The 19,368-nt window shown below is 56.5% G+C and overlaps 7 protein-coding genes across 7 annotated transcripts; 5 read left to right on the plus strand and 2 right to left on the minus strand.

Annotated features, from left to right (window-relative positions):
- Positions 1 to 110: 110 nt before the first annotated feature.
- Positions 111 to 994, plus strand: BKA78DRAFT_328495 (uncharacterized protein). Its single transcript, XM_066889600.1, has one exon. It carries the CDS (start codon positions 365 to 367, stop codon positions 644 to 646), a length of 282 nt encoding a protein of 93 aa, XP_066738835.1. The 5' UTR covers positions 111 to 364; the 3' UTR covers positions 647 to 994.
- Positions 722 to 2,150, minus strand: BKA78DRAFT_64708 (uncharacterized protein). Its single transcript, XM_066893521.1, has one exon. The coding sequence runs from the start codon at positions 1,880 to 1,882 to the stop codon at positions 797 to 799; it is 1,086 nt and encodes a 361-aa protein (XP_066738836.1). The 5' UTR covers positions 1,883 to 2,150; the 3' UTR covers positions 722 to 796.
- Positions 2,151 to 2,804: 654 nt separating this feature from the next.
- Positions 2,805 to 3,967, plus strand: BKA78DRAFT_357726 (putative porphobilinogen synthase; the record flags this gene model as incomplete). Its single annotated transcript, XM_066892265.1, has 2 exons — positions 2,805 to 3,008; positions 3,059 to 3,967. 2 exons carry the CDS (start codon positions 2,805 to 2,807, stop codon positions 3,965 to 3,967), a joined length of 1,113 nt encoding a protein of 370 aa, XP_066738837.1.
- Positions 3,968 to 4,125: 158 nt separating this feature from the next.
- Positions 4,126 to 4,914, plus strand: BKA78DRAFT_64716 (uncharacterized protein). The gene has a single exon (XM_066893522.1). It carries the CDS (start codon positions 4,283 to 4,285, stop codon positions 4,820 to 4,822), a length of 540 nt encoding a protein of 179 aa, XP_066738838.1. The 5' UTR covers positions 4,126 to 4,282; the 3' UTR covers positions 4,823 to 4,914.
- A 3,394-nt stretch (positions 4,915 to 8,308) lies between these two features.
- Positions 8,309 to 10,506, plus strand: BKA78DRAFT_357727 (uncharacterized protein; the record flags this gene model as incomplete). The annotated part of the gene is made up of 5 exons (XM_066892266.1): positions 8,309 to 8,412; positions 8,460 to 8,558; positions 8,606 to 8,686; positions 8,774 to 9,004; positions 10,470 to 10,506. 5 exons carry the CDS (start codon positions 8,309 to 8,311, stop codon positions 10,504 to 10,506), a joined length of 552 nt encoding a protein of 183 aa, XP_066738839.1.
- Positions 10,507 to 11,770: 1,264 nt separating this feature from the next.
- BKA78DRAFT_232669 (MFS monosaccharide transporter-like protein) lies at positions 11,771 to 14,282 on the minus strand (the record flags this gene model as incomplete). Its single annotated transcript, XM_066883801.1, has 2 exons — positions 11,771 to 13,936; positions 13,983 to 14,282. Coding segments are annotated over 2 exons (2,466 nt in total), but the record flags the coding sequence as incomplete, so codon positions are not given.
- Positions 14,283 to 15,776: 1,494 nt separating this feature from the next.
- On the plus strand, positions 15,777 to 18,594 carry BKA78DRAFT_357729 (uncharacterized protein; the record flags this gene model as incomplete). Its single annotated transcript, XM_066892267.1, has 4 exons — positions 15,777 to 15,843; positions 17,089 to 17,517; positions 17,845 to 18,108; positions 18,209 to 18,594. 4 exons carry the CDS (start codon positions 15,777 to 15,779, stop codon positions 18,592 to 18,594), a joined length of 1,146 nt encoding a protein of 381 aa, XP_066738841.1.
- Between the last annotated feature and the right edge of the window lie 774 nt (positions 18,595 to 19,368).

The following is a 19,368-nucleotide window of genomic DNA, read 5'->3' on the forward strand; positions in this document are numbered from 1 at the left end:
TCATGCGTGGGGTCTGAGGGTCCTTCGCTTATCGGGAGATCGGCACCGCTAACCCGAACTTTAGCGGCACGTGGCCACAGCCCTTGCGTTGTTGTTGACCTCACAACGTCGACACTCTCTTGACCAAAGCAGTACAACTGTCCACCAATCTGTCAGCATGATCATCAGCCAGTGCCAGACAATATGTTTGAGATACTTACCAAAGTTCAACAATCTACCCGTCTGTCCTTCACTGGTCGAAAGCTCAAGACAGTCACGCTCACCCACCACTCCATGTCAGTCTGAACGATAAACAAAATTCATTAGGGCCGGCGCAGGGTATCTCAAAAGCCGAACTCGAAAGCACAAGCTGGTTGCGTCCGAAATGCGAGAGAAGCGAGAAGAAGCAAAAGGAAGAAGGAGAAAAAGAAACAGCCAGCCAGCCCACGCAAGCAAATCGTCCGACCAACGCTCAAAATGTCGCGCAAACCACCAGAAAGAGGACCAAAACGCAAAAGACCAGCACGAGCACGAGCGCACAAGAGGAGAGAAAGAGCAAGGAAACAGGCAGGCAGGCAGGCAGGCGGGCAGCAGGCAGGCGGGCAGCAAGCAGTCAGAGGCGACGAGCCTCACCACTCGCGAGGCCACTCGCGAGGCGTCAAGGTGAATCCGCCTACGCAATCATCAGTCAAAATCGAATGCGAATCCAAAAAGTAGTCAACATACCGTAAACGGAGGTCTCCCGATGGATCCTCTTCTGCTCCGCCGAAACGGGCATGGACGGGTACTCCAAATCAACTACCCAATTAGTGTCTTTTCAAAGCACCAGACGAAACCAAGACTTACGAGAACCCAAACCCTCCAGGCCCCGAAGCGTCTGAGCGCGGTGGGCAGCCGCCTCAGAGGGCTGGTGGTGGTGGTGGTGGTAGTCGGCGGCGGCGGCAGCAGGACCAAAATGCATTGTCGGGAGCCGGGGCGGAGCCGGCGGACCACGGCGGACTGGGCTGACGAGGAGAGGGGGCGTCGCCGGGCACGAGGACGGAGGAGCTGCCGTCGACTCTTGCGAGCCGTTGGCGGAGGAGATGGTGGAGAGTTTGGCGCTGCTGGCGCCGGCGGCAGCGAGGACTGGAGCGGCCTCCTCCTTGGTCTGCTTCTTGGCCTTGCGGCCACGGAACGTCTCGCGCAGGTTGAGGGCCGACTTGGCACCTCGCGACAAGAGCTTTCCAAGGCCCTTGCGGTTGTGGCGGGCTGGCGGCGCAGCGACGGACGGCAGGGCCGTCACGTCGTCCTCCACCATGGTGGAGCCCGCGCCCTTGTCAGAGGCAACGGTCTCCTCCGCGCCGCCGACAATGGGCTCGGCGGTCGCGGCCATGGTGGTGCTGCCACCCACGTGCTTAAAGCCCGTGGGGGCGCCAATCTTGGACTTGTCGACGGGCTTGCGGGCGCCCGAGCCCTTCTTGGTGAAAAAGGCCTTCATGGCCTTGGTGGGAGCGGCCGGTGGGAGGACGGCGCGCGAGAACGGAGGGAGGGCGAGGGCGCAGGGCGCAGAGAGCGGATGGTGGTGGTGGTGGTGATGGCCGCTGAGGTGATTGAACAGTAAGTATCTGGCCGGCTGCGATCGAGTCCGATTGAGAGAACTTACAGAAGCGCGGAGAGGGACGACACGAGCTCGCAGAGGGAGAGTCTGGAGCTGGAGCTGGTGCTGGTGCTGGTGAGGGAGTCTGCGCTGTCGGTGCTGGAGTAGAGTTGGTCGTGGCTGGCTGAGGGGGGTTTTGAGGCCCAGATCGTGAAAGGGCGGCGAAGGTAGGCTGCGAACTGTGCGATAGGGGGCGAGAGCGAAAGCGCGTGAAGTACCACCTTCTACACAAGACTCCACTGATCCAAAGGTAAGCCTTCGCAGCATTCCATCGAAGCGAAGCGAATCTCAATCCCAAATGGTCAACGCTGGCGGAGCGGTCCTTGAGGGCCTCTATCCTTAGGGGTCTTGAAGAGCAGGCTGAGAACATCAACTCTACAAGGCCAGGCATCCATCAATCCCCAATCTGGTGAATGTGGCTTTGGTGTCATGAGAGGAGCACTAAGATCTCTGAAGGCGAGCAGTGTACAGGGATAGCAACAACACATCGAAAGAGATGCCATTCACTATCGACTTGTCCACAGAATAGTTGAGTACATCAAACATTCATTTCGACAGCGAAAACATCTATTTCGCCAACTATCAACGGACGAAAGTGCCATCAATTCTTTCTTTTTATACCAAAGTCTCTCGGAATACCGCCGAAAGTAAAGGTATGGAGTAATATAAGAGTGTTGGGGATCGTTACAGCACGTTTACCACATCTAGTGAATTCAATAGAATACATTAGTGAGCGCTTGAATGCTCCCTGTGTCTACGCACAGAACTCGAATAGATGGCAAAACGCTGGACGAGCATGATTTCTATTGACTATTTAGAAAGGCATCGGCAACACGCAGATCAGTGGCAACATTGCGAGTCCTAGAACTCCTCGATGCAGATGCTGATCCAATGCTGATGATTGACATGGAGTCGACGGGTGTTTGGCATGACGTTGGACCGCCACAAGCGCGGCTGAGAGCGATTATCTATGCGTGGTGTGATTGGCTGGCCAGAGACTTCTCCTGTCGGCCTTTAACCGCAGCTCTTGGACCCCGCCGCCTATCCGGGTCCTTTTACTCGCCTCGGCCACTGTTGCTTGCTTACGCTTCTCTGCGCCCTAACCATCCCAACTCCAGCCCATAAATATTTCTGACGCTCCCTCAACACCGCCCTCCCCAACCCCCGACCTTGCACCGCAACCGTCGCCATGTCCTTCTCTTCGCTCGTCTCGGACCTCACCTACCGCAACGATGATCGCGACGACCGCCGTTCGCAAGTCTCGCGTGCTCGCTCATATGCCAGCACTGCTGCCACGAGCGTGAGCATTTCTGGCGACATCAAGAGCCAGCTTCATGGCGGCTACTGCCACCCTCTCGCCAGGGCATGGCAAGCAGAGAGGCAATTGACCAAGGTAATACCACTCGCACCCGCAAATCTGCACCGCTAACGCCTCTCTCGCAGTCGATGCTCATCTTCCCACTCTTCATTTCAGACCAGCCCGACGAAGAGACGCCAATTCCCTCGCTGCCAAACCAGCACCGCCGCGGCATCAACCGCCTCGTCCCCTTCCTCACGCCCCTGATCCGAAAAGGCCTGAAATCGGTCATACTGTTTGGAGTGCCGGTAGCACCGGGCGCCAAAGACGCCCTCGGCACCGCCGCCGACGACCCAGACGGCCCCGTCATCCAATCGATCCGGCTGCTCCGCAAAGCCTTCCCGTCGCTCTTCATCGTCACCGACGTCTGCCTCTGCGAATACACGTCCCACGGGCACTGCGGCATCCTGCGGGACGACGGCTCGCTCAACAATGCGCTGTCGGTGGACCGCATCAGCGACGTCGCCATGGCGTACGCCGACGCGGGCGCGCACTGCGTGGCGCCCTCGGACATGAACGACGGGCGCATCCGGGCCATCAAGCTCAAGCTCATCGAGGCGGGCATCGCCCACCAGGTGGTGCTCATGTCGTACTCGGCCAAGTTCAGCGGCTGCCTGTACGGGCCGTTCCGCGACGCGGCGGGCTCAGTCCCCAGCTTCGGCGACAGGCGATGCTACCAGCTGCCGCCAGGCGGCCGCGGGCTGGCGCGGCGCGCCATTGTGCGCGACATCAACGAGGGCGCCGACATCATCATGGTCAAGCCCGCCTCGCAGTACCTCGACATCATCTCGGACGCAAAAGAGATTGGCAAGGACCTCCCCATTGCCGCGTACCAGGTGTCGGGCGAGTTTGCCATGATCCACGCCGCGGCAAAGGCCGGCGTCTTTGACCTCAAGGCCATGGCGTTTGAGAGCATGCAGGGCATCCTCCGCGCCGGCGCCACCATTGTCGTCAGCTACTTTGTGCCCGAGTTTTTGGACTGGCTCGAGAACTGAGCTAGCTCCCCGGGCGAGCAGTGACTCAAGCCCCCAAATCTTTACACGATAATCAGGATATGGCGATACGGATATGGACGGACGGATGGACGGCTGGCTGGCTCGGTTGGGCACGGTGGGACAAGATGCATTTGCGGCGTTACAGGTTCTTTTCTCGGTTATATTGTTGGATTCCCAGGCAAAGCGCGCTCTCTCTTCTCTCCCCTTTCTTCATTTCCTCATCTCTGTTCATGATTCCATCTCTGCTTCTACTGCAATTCTGTACCCCAAAAGCTTAGTCACAGCAGGACATGTACGCATATATCCACCATCAACATGTATTCGTACAGCAGCAAGCACTCGATACTTCCACACAGCTACATCAGGACAGAACTCAGGTCGGGGAAATACGTTTCTCATCAGCATCAAATTTTCCGATTTCCCCTGGTCGAGCCCCAACCGCGCCCCTCCTGCCGTCGAATCAGCACCGCGCTGTTTACCCTCGTCGTCCATCTACTAATGCGACCTCAGTCCTGCTTCCGCGCCGATGCCGGCTCCTTTGGTGCACGGGCGTCGGTTCGTCGGCTGCGGCAAGTTCGGCCACGGACCACGGACAGCTCACGCCCGGGCCATGGAGTAGAGCCTGTAGAGGTAGGTGCACGTTCCTCATGTCGCAGATCCGCAAGCGACCTAGCACGCGAGCACGCGAGCCAAAGCGTGATGGGGTGCATGTTGGAGAAAGGAGAGAAGAGGAGAGGCGAGGAGAGGAGAGGCAATAGAGCGGGACGGGGTAGAGTGTTGGGAGATAACGTGCGTTGGACGGAGTGGACTGGGTTGGTGGAGGGGTTGGATGGCTCGAGGCAAGATGCAAAGTAAGTACCTACGAATCATCAGAGTGGTACCGTAGAGAGACATGCGGGGCTTCAGAGCGCTGCGGGGAGTAGGAAGAGGAGAAATAGGAAGAGGAAGAGAAGAGGGTAGACGCAAATGAAGCAATTTGCCCGACTGCTGTGATTTCTTGGTGGAATTGTTGTGATGGACTGACTACGTAGGTGCCTGATGGCTAGCTTTCATCTCATCTCATCCAATCCATCCATGCCATGGTTAAAAATTTCGACCACTTGCCAAGGTCCCCATACTGTCGGCATGACCCGAACGAGCGAGCGCCGCCGCACAGCCAGCCAGCCAGCGGCACTAGACAGAGCTGGAGGCACACAAACACAGCCAGCCTAAAGTAAAACACCTAAAACATCAACCTCCCTCGTTCCCTCTCATCGCCATCGCTCGCCCTGTCGTCCCTCCCACCAGCCCCTTCCTCCGCACGTGGTATCCGGCATCTAGGTGCGTACCCACCTTACCTACCGGACCCTCTCCATGTACAGTACCCAGGGGACATACCTGCACACGAAGCTAGCGGCATATCGGCAGTGGCAATGTCGTGCGTGCTTTCTCTGCTCTGACATGACACGGCGGCTCGGGCTCGCCCTTCACGCACGGACGGATGGCGGTTGTTGATGCACGTAAGTAGGAATCGCATGCGCGCATGGCTACCAAAGCTATGAATTCTACCCAAGTGCTGGTGCCTACTCCTGGGTGGGGGAGTAGGTGGACAGGGGAGGGAATGCGGCGAGAGGAGGCGGCGAGAACAAATCTTGCCGGCGTCTTGCGATAATTGTCGAGGAATTGGTCGAGTTGGTGGATTGTATGGTTAGAGGGTGTAGGTAAGAGTAGCAGTACATGTAGTCAAAAGGGCCAGTCAATCAGTCAGTCAGTCGTGGACCACCAAGTGATTACCTTTAGTGAGTAAGGGTCGCCAACCCATCCATCCATCCATCCATCCATCCATCCATGGCCGCCCAAGCCATATCTACCTTGGCAAACCAACTACAGTCGCAATAATCGATGGATTGGTACTGCACAGACATGGAAGCCATCAGTATTTGTCGACTACCCAGTCCCTACAGTAGCCAGTCAGTAACCAGCGGTAGCCAAGAAACCAAGCGAGGATTTTGTGCAGAGGCGGCGGCGGAAGAGGATGAGGAGGAGAGGTGAGGGGATGGCGTGCATGTGGCATGCATGCAGCGGCGGGGCGGGCGCAGCGCAGCGCAGCGGAGACATATGCAGCTCATTCACGCGCGCTTCTACGGGTGCCAATGGCAACAGTGCCAGTCCCAACGCCAATGCCAATGCCAATGTCGGTCTCCACGTGTAGCTACGTAGGCAGACGGGCGGGCGGCGGAAGACGGGTTGCGAGGAACAGCTTGTGCGTGGTTTGTTGTTGGCAGCAAGTGGGTGGGTAGTGTTGATCGCGTCGCAGTGCACGCATTGCAGTATTGCAGACAGACAGAGAGACAGAGCTAGTGCGTAGCTGGTTCGCCGCAAACTCGAGGACCAAGGATAGAGGGCTAGGTACCAGACCGGCACCCGGCCTCCGGCTCAGCAGCGAACTCAATTGCCACTTTTCGCTCGTCAGTCAGTCAGCCAGACAGACGACGGCAGCGGTACTCCGGTCGATGGGTGAGCAAATAGGCAGATAGGGTAGGTAAGCAAATAGATCGGTGCGAGCCCAACGGAACGAATCGAATGGTGTTGAGAGCCGGCCTCAGCCTAGCAAGTAGGTAGATGAGCCGGAGCGCGGCGCGGTGCGATATTTCCCGACGCACGGTAAGAAGGCGGAGAGATGGACGAAAAGCTATTTTAAGCTGAATCAAAAGGGTCCCGTCGTCGCAGCAGGTGTTGGGGACCGGGGGGAGAGAGGGGGGAAAAGAAGGGTAGATAGGTGGGCAAACAGCAATGATGCTTGTGCGGGCGGCTGGTTTGACAGACGGTCGGGTAGCCAGACGGGCAGGTAGGTAGATAGTGCACTAGTTATTTGTCGGACCGAGCGAAGAGGCGGTGGCTAACTGACTGCTAAGGACCCGGGGCGGAGCACTTTCGGTGTGTGTGATAGATTGAAAGGGGCGGCGGCGGCGGTGGTGGTGGTGGAGGCTGGTTGCATTGATACGATTAGCGAGGCAATGCGTAGTTTGTGGAGTGGTGGAGTGAGTAGTGAGGTGCTTCTTTTGAATTGTGCGAGGTTGGTGGTGAGGATGGCCGTGGGAGGGTTTCCCCCGCGGACGACTGGCGACAAGGAAGTTCAGCGGGCGGGCGGAAACGAAGCGAGTCGTCCCCGGCGTTAGTCGTCAGCCAGCCAAAAAGTCAATTGCGACGAGACGAGCAAGGAGCATAGGGCGGGAGAGAGAAATTGATTGCTGCTGCCGATTGATACTGGCGTGGAGAAGTGGTGGAGGAGAGTCTGTGGGGTTGGCCAAGTTAAGCTTAGGTTTTTGGGTTAGGCGGGCCCTGGCCGCCAGTGACAGGGAGTGACCGGGGCACAAGCCCACCTAAGCCTGTGCCGCATCGTCTTGTTGAATATGTCGATGATGGTCGTATGTATAGTATAGACGGCGGCTGTGCCTCCCGAGCTGAAGTTCCAAGAAAGGCTGGAGTAGTGTGGTGTTGGGCACGCCCGAGTCCAGCTTTCGACTCAATCTCCCCGTTAGGCCTGGATCGACTCAATGCGGCGGGGCGGGTAACCAATCAGGTAGGTGGCGATGCGGCTCTAATGGTGGTGTTTGTCTATGGCTTCCGGTTGGGCCACCACTCAATGCACCGCGGGACGGCAGGCCCGCTAGTGTCAGTTGTGCATGGCTCCCCTCCATTATTTTTGGTCTCCTTTTCCAACAACAGAACAATGCAGCAACACGAGAATGTGGTCGGAACCGGGTCGGAGAGAGCATTTCGTCTCCATTCATGTGCTGTGCTGTAGCATGTAGGGGCGTGGATAGCAGCTGACGGGACCAGCAGCAGAGCAGCAGTCAACAGGCAGGGCACAATACGAGGAGAGCTATCCGTATCCTCACGGGCTATTCTTAGGATGCATGCAGGGACTGTCTCTTCCAAACACTTCCAAACCAGACGGACAAGTCGCTCGCCAGTATGCAAACCTTCGCCCCCGGGAAACCACCTCCTGGACCCATGTGATTCCATTGCATCCCAGACTCTTGGCCTGCCTGCCTCTTTGCTCAAAAGCGCCTCCCCGCCCTGTCTCTCTCTCCCCCCAATACAATCCATCCTGCCCCGTTTGCTCGCCCTCACTGTCGCTTGCCCGCCTCTCGTCCCATTGGACCTACTCCACTCGCTTCGCCGACTGCCTCCTTCCTCAGCCAGTCCCAGACCTTAAATCTTGTCCCGGCACCCATCGAGACAGACTCTCTTCCTCTCCCACCCATCCATCCATTCTTCTGTTGTCCGGACTCGCCCAATCCAATCCCGCTTATCCATCCATCAATTAACCCACATTCCACGCTCAACACCGTCAACATGCGTTTCTCTCTCGCCGCCTTTGCCCTTGCTTCCGTCGGCCTCGTTGCCGCTCAGTCCACACCCGGTGCTGCCGCGACTGGTGGCGCCTGTGCTGCTCAGACGTGAGTTCTCAACCGCCCATTCACGTTCCACGCTGACATTCAAACAGCATTCTCGACACTTGCTTGGCGAGCGAAAAGGCCAAGGCCGATGCCTGCGCCGGCAACGACTGGCTCTGCCTGTGCGACACTTACAACTCGGTCCTGACGTGAGTATCCAGACACACCAAGAAAACACAGAGACTGACGTGAGCAGCTGCTACAACAACTGCCCCAACGACCCGGCCAGGTCTTCGGTCAACAACCAAGTGACCCAATTCTGCGGCGCCGCAGCACCGTGCGTACTCCCTCTTCCCTGTCCAAACCTTGTCCCCGACTCTTTCACATGAAACACGTAATTGACTTTTTTTTGCTTGTCCAACAGTGCCCTTTCGTCGCGCAGCAAAGCCGCAGAGACTGCTCCCAAGACCACGTCCGCTCCCTCGGCCACTGGTACAGGCGCTGCTGCTTCGGGCACCAACAAGTCCAAGTACGAGGGCTTCGGCGGCTCGTCGACTGCCAGCGGATCGGGCGCCCAGGGAACCGGTGCGGCCGCCGCCATGGGCCAAATCGCCGGAGGTGCTCTCGCCGCCGTCGGTGTCGTCGTTGGCATGTTGTAAGCGGCGGCCACTTGTTCGACGGCTCCTCCCGACGGCCGCGACGGGGATGGACGGCCCGGCAAAACGACGGCGCATCTCTACGAGCCTCTGGACGCTGGATCCCCGTCTGTCCACATTGTGCACCGGTTGGCTTGGTGTGAGACGAAGAAAAGAGCTTGGCTTGGGCGTGTTGTGCGGGTTGCGGGCTGACCCAAACGTGGAGGTCGTGATGTGATGCAAGTTGGTGGTTGTCGACTGGACGCGGGCCTCCGCGCGCGCTTTTCTGTTTCGGGACTGGCGCGTTGTGGTTCGATTGGACGGCCGCGGTTGGTGGCTGGCTGGCGTGGAGTGACGGTGCCGCCACGGCGGGTGGGAATGCTTTCCATTGCATGGATGCCGCGGTGCACTCTGCGGGGGGAAAGCATCTTTGTCGTCCCTTTTTCCCTTTCCCCCTGGCAACTGTTTTTTCCTTGCACTCGGCTCCCGCGTCCAAGCAAGCATGCACCCAGCTCGCCTCGGCGCCATTCTTCCCGCGGGTCCTTGTCCTGGTCCTGGTCCTCGACATCAGCCAGCCGTCGTCCACCCGTCGTCCCGTTGATGGTTGATTCGCGCATTCGGAATCAGCACGGATTGATGGTATTCCATGGGTAACAGATTTTTGTCGGTTCGGACGGGACGTTTGTGTTTTTTTCATTGTTGACCAATTTCTTTCCTTTTCCCTATCAATACTCCTCTCTCTCCCTCCATTGCGTCTCTTCTATTCTTCTCTTGTTTTTTTCTCCTTTGGGTCACGTCGACGGCTTTGAAAAATGGCTCGTGGGTCGGTTACTTTTGTTGTTTTTGTCACGCACGCATTCGATGCCTCTCCCTCTTACTCGCACCCCTAAGTATCATGGCTATCAGTTTTTTTTGAGTTTTTTGCAGCATTGGGTTGGTGTATGGCAGAAGATGCAATGGATGGGAGTAGCGGGTGAAGAGTGTGTGAGCGGTGAGTGAGTGGGTTGATGTGGGCGGGTGATGAGATGGAATGGGCATGACTATGGAAACGGATTGGAGTGGAGGGACGTAATAAGCGAATGTAATACTTTTATCCCTATTATTGCTGATGTTCCTGCTGCTGCTGCTGCTGCTGCTGATGTGATGGTGATGGTGATGTGTGTGGTGATGAATCGTCCTTTGCATTTGCAACGCACTATTGATATCCCTTCGGAGTACCTACTTTATTTACGGTAGACTGTACGCTTATTTCAGGTTGGTTGACAATAAGAAAACGACTGAACTTTTTTCGTTGTTGTCGTAGCGTTGGGTGTGCGTGCATTGGTATGGTATGTACCAAAAAAGAGATGGCATGCGCAGTGAGAAAACCGACCAACCAAAATCCAATGCATGCAAAACGGAAAAAGCCTCCAAATAATGACAATAAACGCCTCCCAAGATTGTGGACCCAAATGCACCAAAGACAGTGTGGATTTATGTACGTAGCCGGCCCAGAGCAAAAGACAAGATGAAACGCCTGTAAATGCATGGAGATGAAGAAAGATCGGGGAACCGCCTGCCTACCCGCCCAAGTGTACTGTACTGTGCTGGTGTCGTGAGTGGTCGATGTGATGATGTGTGTGGAGGTCGTGGTATGTGTGGTGTGGGGTTGGGTTGGTGTGATGTGTGAAGTGTGTGGTGTATGCGGAGCAACACGCGTTAAACGACGCCTCTGTCCTGTTCGTTTGGAGGTGGAAGAGTGATGGAGTGACGGATAGATGGAAAGATAGCGTGATTGATAATGGAGTAAATCGCGTAATGGGTAGACAGACCATGGCGGGATACATAGATGGACGGGAGTGATGGAGTGCTCCACTCAGCTAGCTCCCCCACGCCGTCAACTCGCTCCAGCGCCAACTCCTGCTGCTGCGCCGGCGATGTTGCGTGCGCGAGTCTCTTCTCGTGTCGCCGCCTCTCTCTGTCGCCGGTGCTGGTTCTGTGGCTGGTGTGTGTGAGAGGCTGTTGTCGCTTGGTGCGTGGGCGCTTGTGGTGTTGTTGTTCGCGTTGTCGTTGTTGGGGCAGTCGGGTTGGTTTTGGTTTTGGTGTTGAGTTTGGTGCTGCTGTGGTGGCGGTGGCGGTGATGCTGGTTCGGTTGTGACACCCAGCCCTTGCTCGACGTCAACGTCGACGCGATGGCCGTCGTCATCGTTTCGATCCAGGCGGTCCTCCCGATTGCGCTGCTGCTGCTGCTGCTGCTGCCGAGCCTGAGATTGGCTGTGGTGTCTCTGCCTCAGCTGCTGCCGACTTCTCCCTTTTGCCGGCTGCGAAAAGCCCCAAACGAGCTTCAATTTTCCAGTAGCCGGGCCACCACCTCGATTGCCATCGGACGACGAAGCCGCACACAGCCACGGCGGCCGGCGCCAGGTCGAGCGCGCCCACGCCCACCACGCCGACCCGTTTGTCCGGTTGCCGTCGTGCCCGCTGCTGCGGCTGGACCAGCGCTTCTTCTCGCCGCCGCTGCTGCTGCTCTTCGGCGACGTCTTGAAGCGAGGGTGGACATGGGCGAGGGCCGTGCCGCTGGGCGTGAGGGTGGCGTTGGTGCCGGGGCTCTCGTCGCGGTGGTTGGTGGTGGTGGTGTTGTCGTGGCTAAAGGTCGCGTCGTCGTCGTCCATGTCCAGGTCGTCGTCGTCCACTCCTGGCCGCGGCGCCATGGCATTGGCTCGACTGCTGGCTGCAGCGGCGGCCGCCGCCCGCCGCAGGTCGCGCTGTGACGCGCGGTGTTGGGGGAAAGGAGGCCGCGAGGCGAATGGGTCGACGATTGCTTTGGCTTTGCTCGTGCTGTTGAGGTAGAGCGGGAAGAGGATGCCGGCGACGGCCGCGGCGATGGGCACGCAGTATGCAAAGGGGTAGTCGGCCTCTCTTCCACGCGGGCTGTTTCTCGCGACCGCAAAGTAGATGGGGGGAAACGCGCCACCGCCCGAGATGGCGGCAGCCAGGATGGCCGACGCGGATTTGACGCGCGAGCCCAGGCCGCGCAGACACTGCGCAAAGATGAGGCTGAAGATGGGGGCTTCGGCAAAGAAGAGGAGGACCACGGCCGTGGCCGAAGTGGTGGGCGAGGGGTTGCGCAGCGCGACGGCCGACAGGGCGATAAAGGCGATGAAGCAGAAGAGGAGGAGCTGGCGCGGCTTGATGGCCGGATGCAGCACGAGGCAACCGGCGACGAAGCGCGAGACGGCAAAGGCCGTGTGCGCGTAGGCCAGGTGGTTGACGCGGTCGAGACTGGGGAAGACGGCCTTGACGTAGACGTCGAAACCCGTCGCGACGCACTCTTGCGCGCCGACGTACGTGAATTGCGCAAACACGCCAATGGCGAGCGTCAGCATCGTCACCTGGATGCCGGTCGACGGAAGCAGTCGTATCGTCTCGTGGTTGGCACCGTCAGCGCGCTCAGCTGCGTCGTCCAGCTCCGTGTCAGTGGCTTCGGGGAGCGGGATCCAGTAGTAGGCGACGGCAAGGAGGACGGTGATGAGAGAGATGCCGAGATATGTCCACTGCACGTCGATGAGCGAGTTTGCGTCGATTTTGAACAGCACCTTGCTGGCGAGTAGTGGCGAGATGACGGTACCCATGGCCTGCACCGACTGGGAAAAGTTGAGCCGCGCCTCGGCATACTGCGGCGGTCCGCAGAGAATCGTAAAGGGATTGGCAGAGATTTCGAGCGTCGAGAGACCCAGGCCGACGATGAAGTTGGAAATGAGAAAGGCCGGGTATGAGGTGAGGACGGCAGAGGGCCAAAAGATGAGCGTGCCGCACGCGTAGATGCAGAGGCCGACTATGTAGCAAGCCTTGAAGCCGCACCGCTTCAGGAGGATGCGGCCAAATGTCAGGGGCCCTACTAAGTAGCCCACGTAGTACATGCTGTGGATGCTAATCGTCTGGCCTCTCGACATGCGCGCAATCGACTGAAACTGTTGGTTGAGAATGTCCAATAGACCATACGCAAAACCCCACACAAAAAAGAGAATCGTCACCATGGCAATGGGGAATATCGACTCCTGAGCCGACATTTGCACCAAGCTCTTCTTTTGCTTAAACTTGACAAAGTCGAAAAAGGTGTGCGCAGGCGCCTCTGTGTGGCGTGTCGAGTTTGTCAGCGCCGTCGCCGTCCGCTCAATCCGCGGGAGCTCGTTCATGTCCGGAGTCGTCAGGAAGTCAATGGCCTCGACGGGGTCCTCGGGTTGTGAAGCCTCCGACTGCGGGAGCTGAGGAGATGTAGAGTCGGCCACGGACGGCAGTCGTTGAGCATTTGCCATGTCGACGTTTGTAAAAGTCTCGCGTCGATGCGTAAGAGAGTGAACTGTATCTCCAGCATCACGAAGGATGCGTGGAACGAAGCGTGATACCAGTGGCTTCAAAGCAGGGACGCATCCGCACATGATGCCCACATTGACCTCGATGGCACTCCACATGAAGGAAAAGGAAATGTACCACGAAAAGTCAGTCTCTTCGTAGTTTCTCGTGTTGCCCGAGTCTTCATTGTACTGAATCTCGCGCAGGCGGCTCTCGGACGCTGATTGCAAGTAGGCGATGCGGACAACGTCGACGGCGGCCACAAACACGCCAAATCCAAAGGTGATGATGAGAATCGTCTTTTGCTTGGTGGGAAGCCGCATCGACGTCAGGACTGGCATTGGCAAGAATAGGATGGCGAGGTCGGTAATGATGTTTAATGGGGAAGAGGATAGGAAGAGTGTGACGATATCTGTACAGTGAGCATCGGCGGGCGTGGGATTGGCAAAAGCGGCTCCAACTGGGCGGCATTGAAAAATGTTGAGAAGAGTCAAGGCGACTCCTCCAAGATTGACGACGGCGAGTGTCGCAATGACGGCCCATTTGAAGACGCGGTGACTTTTTGCCAGGGTCAGGTAAAAGACCAAGATGGACGTCTTGGTCGCCATGAGGCACGGGTTCTGAAGCCCATCAGCGCAATCCAGATTCCAAGAGACGAGAGCATACGTAGAGGGCCTCAAAGGTGTATTCCAGCCGCCTCAGGCGCGGATCCCATGACGTGGGGATGTCGGTCTCGTGGCGACCCAGGCCGTAGCGGACACCCAGACAAATGGCAAAGGATATACCAAAGGCAAGCACCCAGGCGACAATCATAAAGTAATCATCCCATCCCGTCCTCTTGACAATGCCTATTCTCGACGCAAGACGCAAGACCATGAAAAAGGTCGAGCACACAATCATTGCGGTGGTGACGACCAGGACGGCGGGGCCGCGGGACTCGATGCTATCGCCATTGCTGGTCGACATGATGTGGCGCGCTCAACCATTGTTCCCAAGACGAGGCGCAAAACGCGCCGCCACAGAGGCGTGCGCAAAGCGGCGGCGGTGGTGTTGTTGGGTGGTGGGAGGCGGGGTTTGCAGGAGACGGGTTTCGAGGGGTCTCGCAGGGGATCGGTAGGGGGTTGCAGGGCGGCGACGTCACTGCGTAACAGCAACCTTGACGGGAGCACGAGGAGGCCACGAGGAGGCGCAAGGCGGGGTAGTGGTAGGGCGTGGAAGACGGAGGATTGTGAGAGGAGAGAGAGCAGCAAGAGAGAGTCGAAATGGAGATTTTGTGGAAAAGGGCCGCAGCAGGATGTGCAGGAGGGAACTAGAATTAAGACCCTTGGCTGACCGCCAATCCCCCAGAGCTTCTAACTTTTCATCGACGTCTGCCGGTGGGGTGCGAAAGCCGGCCCAGGTTCGCCTTGCATCGGCCGCAATTGGGAGTTCCATCAGCCACCACGTCAGCCGGCCGAAGAGCAGAGTCTGGGGAAAAAAGAAATATCCAAAGAATCCCCCGCTTTCCTACAAGGACCAGGAGGGATCCCGTTGCTCGTCCTCGCACAGCGTACCGCCGTCCAAACGGGAAAATGGGCAATACGGATGACTCTTGGCCCGCAGAGCTGGTTCCTTGTCCTCGACGCAGCTAATCCTTAGGCGTAGATCCAGAGACGCTCGCCCCAGAGTCGACACCGAGTTCGGCCGTTGAAGAGACAAGACTCGCCACCATCACATAGTTATTACTGTACTTTGTCGCAACGTGTCGCTGCTTCACCGCTGGCTGCCGTGGAGAAGAGCCACTGGCGCGCTGGCAACCGGTCAAGACGATGGTTGGTAACAAGACGCTGCGCGGCCTGAGAGGGAGTAGCTCGGCTCATGTTCGCAAATTGGAGAAGAGGGAAAGAATATTCGGAGCACCGAAGCAAAACCTAACAGACGATCCGGCCGCCGGTGATGTGCAGGGTCTGACAAGGTTTGACGTGGGAAGAAGGCCGTACTACTTCAGTACACCACGCGCTCCCTTGCTGAATCAGCTCAGTCCAACGGCAACCGTCTCTCCCCTTGACGTCACCACCCGCTGCTAATCAAGGAGCTTGACCATGTCAATCTGCATCCAAAACCAACGTCATGTCTCTAAATCGACGTCGTCCATCAACCGAGACACCCACACCAATCCTCCGCGTCAGACAGCCGTGTCAAACATTTTTCCAAGACGCCGTTTCAAAAGTCTGGCACGTGGGGTTTTCCGTCCTTCTCGGTATTCCCTCCACATCATCACTTTCAGCCAAAACACAGCCGGATCCTTTGGAGCGGCCGCCTCTGACTAGAACATCACCCTCATCCACGCGAGGCCCCACCGTCCATCTTCATCCCCATCCCGTTTGCGTCATGGCATAATCAAAACAACGTCCTTCAACATCACCAACTCCACCCTCACGTTTCCCCACGACTCAAGCCCACTACGTAGCAGGTGCTCAAATGCCGACGCTCGATGGCTCTCTGCCCCAACTCTCGGCAGTCGAGCAGGCCGACGAAACCCGCTACAGTATAACCGCGCTATAACGAATTTGCCCCACAACGAAGGATTCGGCTCTTACAAAATATTTACTATGGGGTTCGCTTACATACGAAATTTGCTGTCAAGTAGGCCTAATTCATTAAAGCGCGAATTATTATAGGGATATTATGCGCTTTTAGTAGTAATTTACTACGCACAATAGGTATATTTAAAAAGATTTTTACCCTGAATTGATCAATATATTATTTATACCTTACAATTATTATCTCTTACTACTACTTACTACCTCACTACTAAACATCATCTCTTATCCTCTACTATTATAATGCCTCGCACCGCTAAAATCTAGTAGGGTAAGGTGTAGGGAGGCGTATAAACCATGCGGTAGGTACTAGGTATCACCTTTTTTTTTTTTTTTTGTAGTAGGTGTAATTAAGGTGAGTATAAGGAGTAGGATAATAAGGATTCAGTGACAATAGATAAGATTAGGTGCTAAGAGGACAACTAATAAGCAAGGGGGTTAAAACACTATGTTTCCGGTCAATAACGAATTCGCGCTATAACGACGAAAAATCCCAGATATCTGAATTCGTTATAGCGCGGTCATACTGTAGCCGGCTGCCGGCCAACTTCGCCAAGTGCTCTGCTGCCACTGCCTTGTAGCAAAGCGATGCACAGCCAGCCACGAGCCACTCGGCAGTAGAGACCAGACCAGACCAGACCGCAGATCTCCAGCGGGTCTCTCGTGTCGCCTCGCCTCGCCTCTCGAGTCGTGCAGGAAGACAAAAGGTCAAGCTTTTTCGCCGCACGTGCAGACCATCATTTCACGTTTTGTTGTAGGCCTAAGAGCTCCCCCGTTGTTGATCGACGGTCTGTCAAACCATCGGGTTGGTCAGGTCGACGACTCTCCACAGGCCGGCAGGTGCCGCGAAAAAGGTATACATCTTCCTCCTGACGTTTGGCTTTTTTTTTTTTTTTTTTTTCCTTCTTTTTCTTTCATAGGGAGCGCGATATGGTGTAAGACCACTTGCAGCTTTCGTCTGTCCCTCGGGTTATACACGTATGGTACTCGTTCCTCCAGAGTGATATAACTTAACAATAGCTAGGACATTGAGCTTTGCGTTCCTCGCGAGTCACTTGAGTTTGCCTGTTCGATTCTCGTATCGAACTTTCCATGCGAACCGGACGAACTGGAGAGCTTCGACCTCTTCACCGAATACAAGCAAGGCTGGCCCAGATTCCGCTTCACTCCTGCTGATGCCCCGTTGTCAGCGTTTGGAATAGTCGTCTTTTCGGACGAGTACATGAAACTGGACCCTCTCGATCAAGCCATTGTGCCGCGCACAGAGGCCCTCAAAGCAAAAGCGTTCAGCAGCCAAATCCTGGAGTCAGTTTCTGCTCGGGATGTTCACCTCTTCCCCATGCCCAAGTTGCCGTGCTACGTGAAGAGTCTTTGCGAGAGATATCTGAGCTCGGGGGACGTCATGGCGCGGATCGCAGTTGAGCAGCTGGTAGACGGAATGGACCCGGACGAGGATTGGTGCGAAAGGAACATAGGCAACGAAACATCGGATGAGGCACAGCAACTACTGTTGTCGCTTGTTCAGAGAAAACAGTTCCGCATCGACGATTTCTCAGGCAAGAGCGTCACTTGTTTCATCGCGGACCAAAAGGAGGCAATGAGGCTCCGCGGAATTCCAGGTTATGAGCCATGACGAGGCTGTAGCGCATGTGGCTGGCTGGATGATTGGCTACTGTAAAGGATCATCTCCAAGGCCCGGCAAAAAGGTCTCTTTCCTGCTGTCCACGCCGCAATCCCGCGCGTCGCTCTCGCCAATGAGACAACCCATCAACGCTTCAAGCGATAATCGACTTTGAGGTTAAATAGACAGGTGTTTATACTGTCCGCTACCATTGCTCTTGTTTTGACATTTAAAGAGAGACCACCGAAGACTCGTGAAAGCATCTCAACCAATACTTCCACAACAGCATTGCTACGCAACACAACACGATATACCACGACACCAGCAGCCGTCGCCATTTACACCGCGCTTGAGGCGTCAGGCATAAAGTTTGGCATCTTTGGCGGCTACGCCGTGTCAGTGCTGGGCGGCAACCGCGAGAGCAAAGACGTCGACTGCATCGTCTCGGCCTCAAAGCAAGAGATCTTGCGCGTCTTGGATGGCAAAAACGGCTTCACGGCCATTCCGCAGACTCGCGAGGACTACGTTGCGTTTCTGTGGTCTGAGCATCCGGCTGTGCTGGTTGAGATTTTCTGCGCCAGGTTTCCCGGTGAGCGAGCCACCACCCATCATCAACACCATTGCACTGCCCAACCGCACTCGCTGCTGCAGGAGTCACCACCAAAATTCTAACACCCCGCCTCTCTCAGGCTCCATATACACCCTCCAAAACATCCAAGCTACCACGCGCGACGTCTCGGGCGCCAAACTGGGCACGCGGCCCGCCTCCTTCCTCGATCCCTTCTACATCTTCAAGGGCAAGGTGCATGCGGCGGCGATGCGAGATAAGTTCCACGACGCGGCCGACGTGCGCTGGCTCGAGTCGCACTTCCGCGACCACATCAAAGCGCGCAAGGACAAGCTCGACTTGCGCTCCGTCGGCCTCGCCGTCAAGCGCTACCCGGAGCTGAGCCTGGTGTTTGGCCGCCTGGGAGTCGATGTGTCGCGCGCGCAGGCCGCCGCCAACGGCGTCGATTTGGACAAGCTGCCAACTGTACCGCCGCCGGGTGATGTGCATCGCGGTTTGCTGGGTTGAGATTTCCGGAAATGGTCTGGATAAGGAGGTAGGGTGGCCATTGTTGTATCATACGACCTGTCGGGCTCCTCTGCCATGAAGCCCGGCCACAGGCCACATAGAATTGGTACTCGTGACTACTGCCGCTTGCTGTGCCTTACCAGCACAGCATCACTCTGCTCTGCTGCTTCACCAAATGTAGAACCACGCTTTCTTTACTCCTTGCTCCTTGCTTCCCCTCCACTTCCACTCTACAGACAAGAAGAAGACCGCAACGCCAACTCAACCCTCAACCCTGAACTCTCTCTCATAGCCGCCACTGTACCGTACTTCCCAGCGTCCTTTCCTCTCACTACCAATTTCATCAGTCTTTTCTCCCCCTTCCCCCTCCCTCCGACCAGCCAAACCAAACCAAACCAAACCAAGCCGTAAAAGCCAGTCTAACCAACACTTCCTAATATCCCTTTGTCTGTCGACTATCTTCACTCTACTAGGCCTATAATCAACAGTATGCACGCCCCGCCAATAACCTCTTACCCATCATCACCTACCACCTACCAAGCAAGCCAAGCCAAAAGTACTCAATCAACAAAGTCAATTAGATCAGCGCAGCATACCGCGCGTACAATACGCGCTACGCAGCAGAGCAATCAATCAGCCGCAAATATGCGGTTTGCTCAACGAGCTCATCTCATACATCACACCCGACCTGACATGATCAATGACGAGAAGGAGCAGTTGATGGATTGGTCTGGACAGCGAAAGAAGGAAGGGCAGGGTGCGTGCGTGCGTTTG

Source organism: Phyllosticta capitalensis, assembly GCF_038381095.1.
Source record: "Phyllosticta capitalensis strain CBS 128856 chromosome Unknown BKA78scaffold_13, whole genome shotgun sequence".
In the NCBI taxonomy this organism is placed as follows: domain Eukaryota; kingdom Fungi; phylum Ascomycota; class Dothideomycetes; order Botryosphaeriales; family Phyllostictaceae; genus Phyllosticta; species Phyllosticta capitalensis.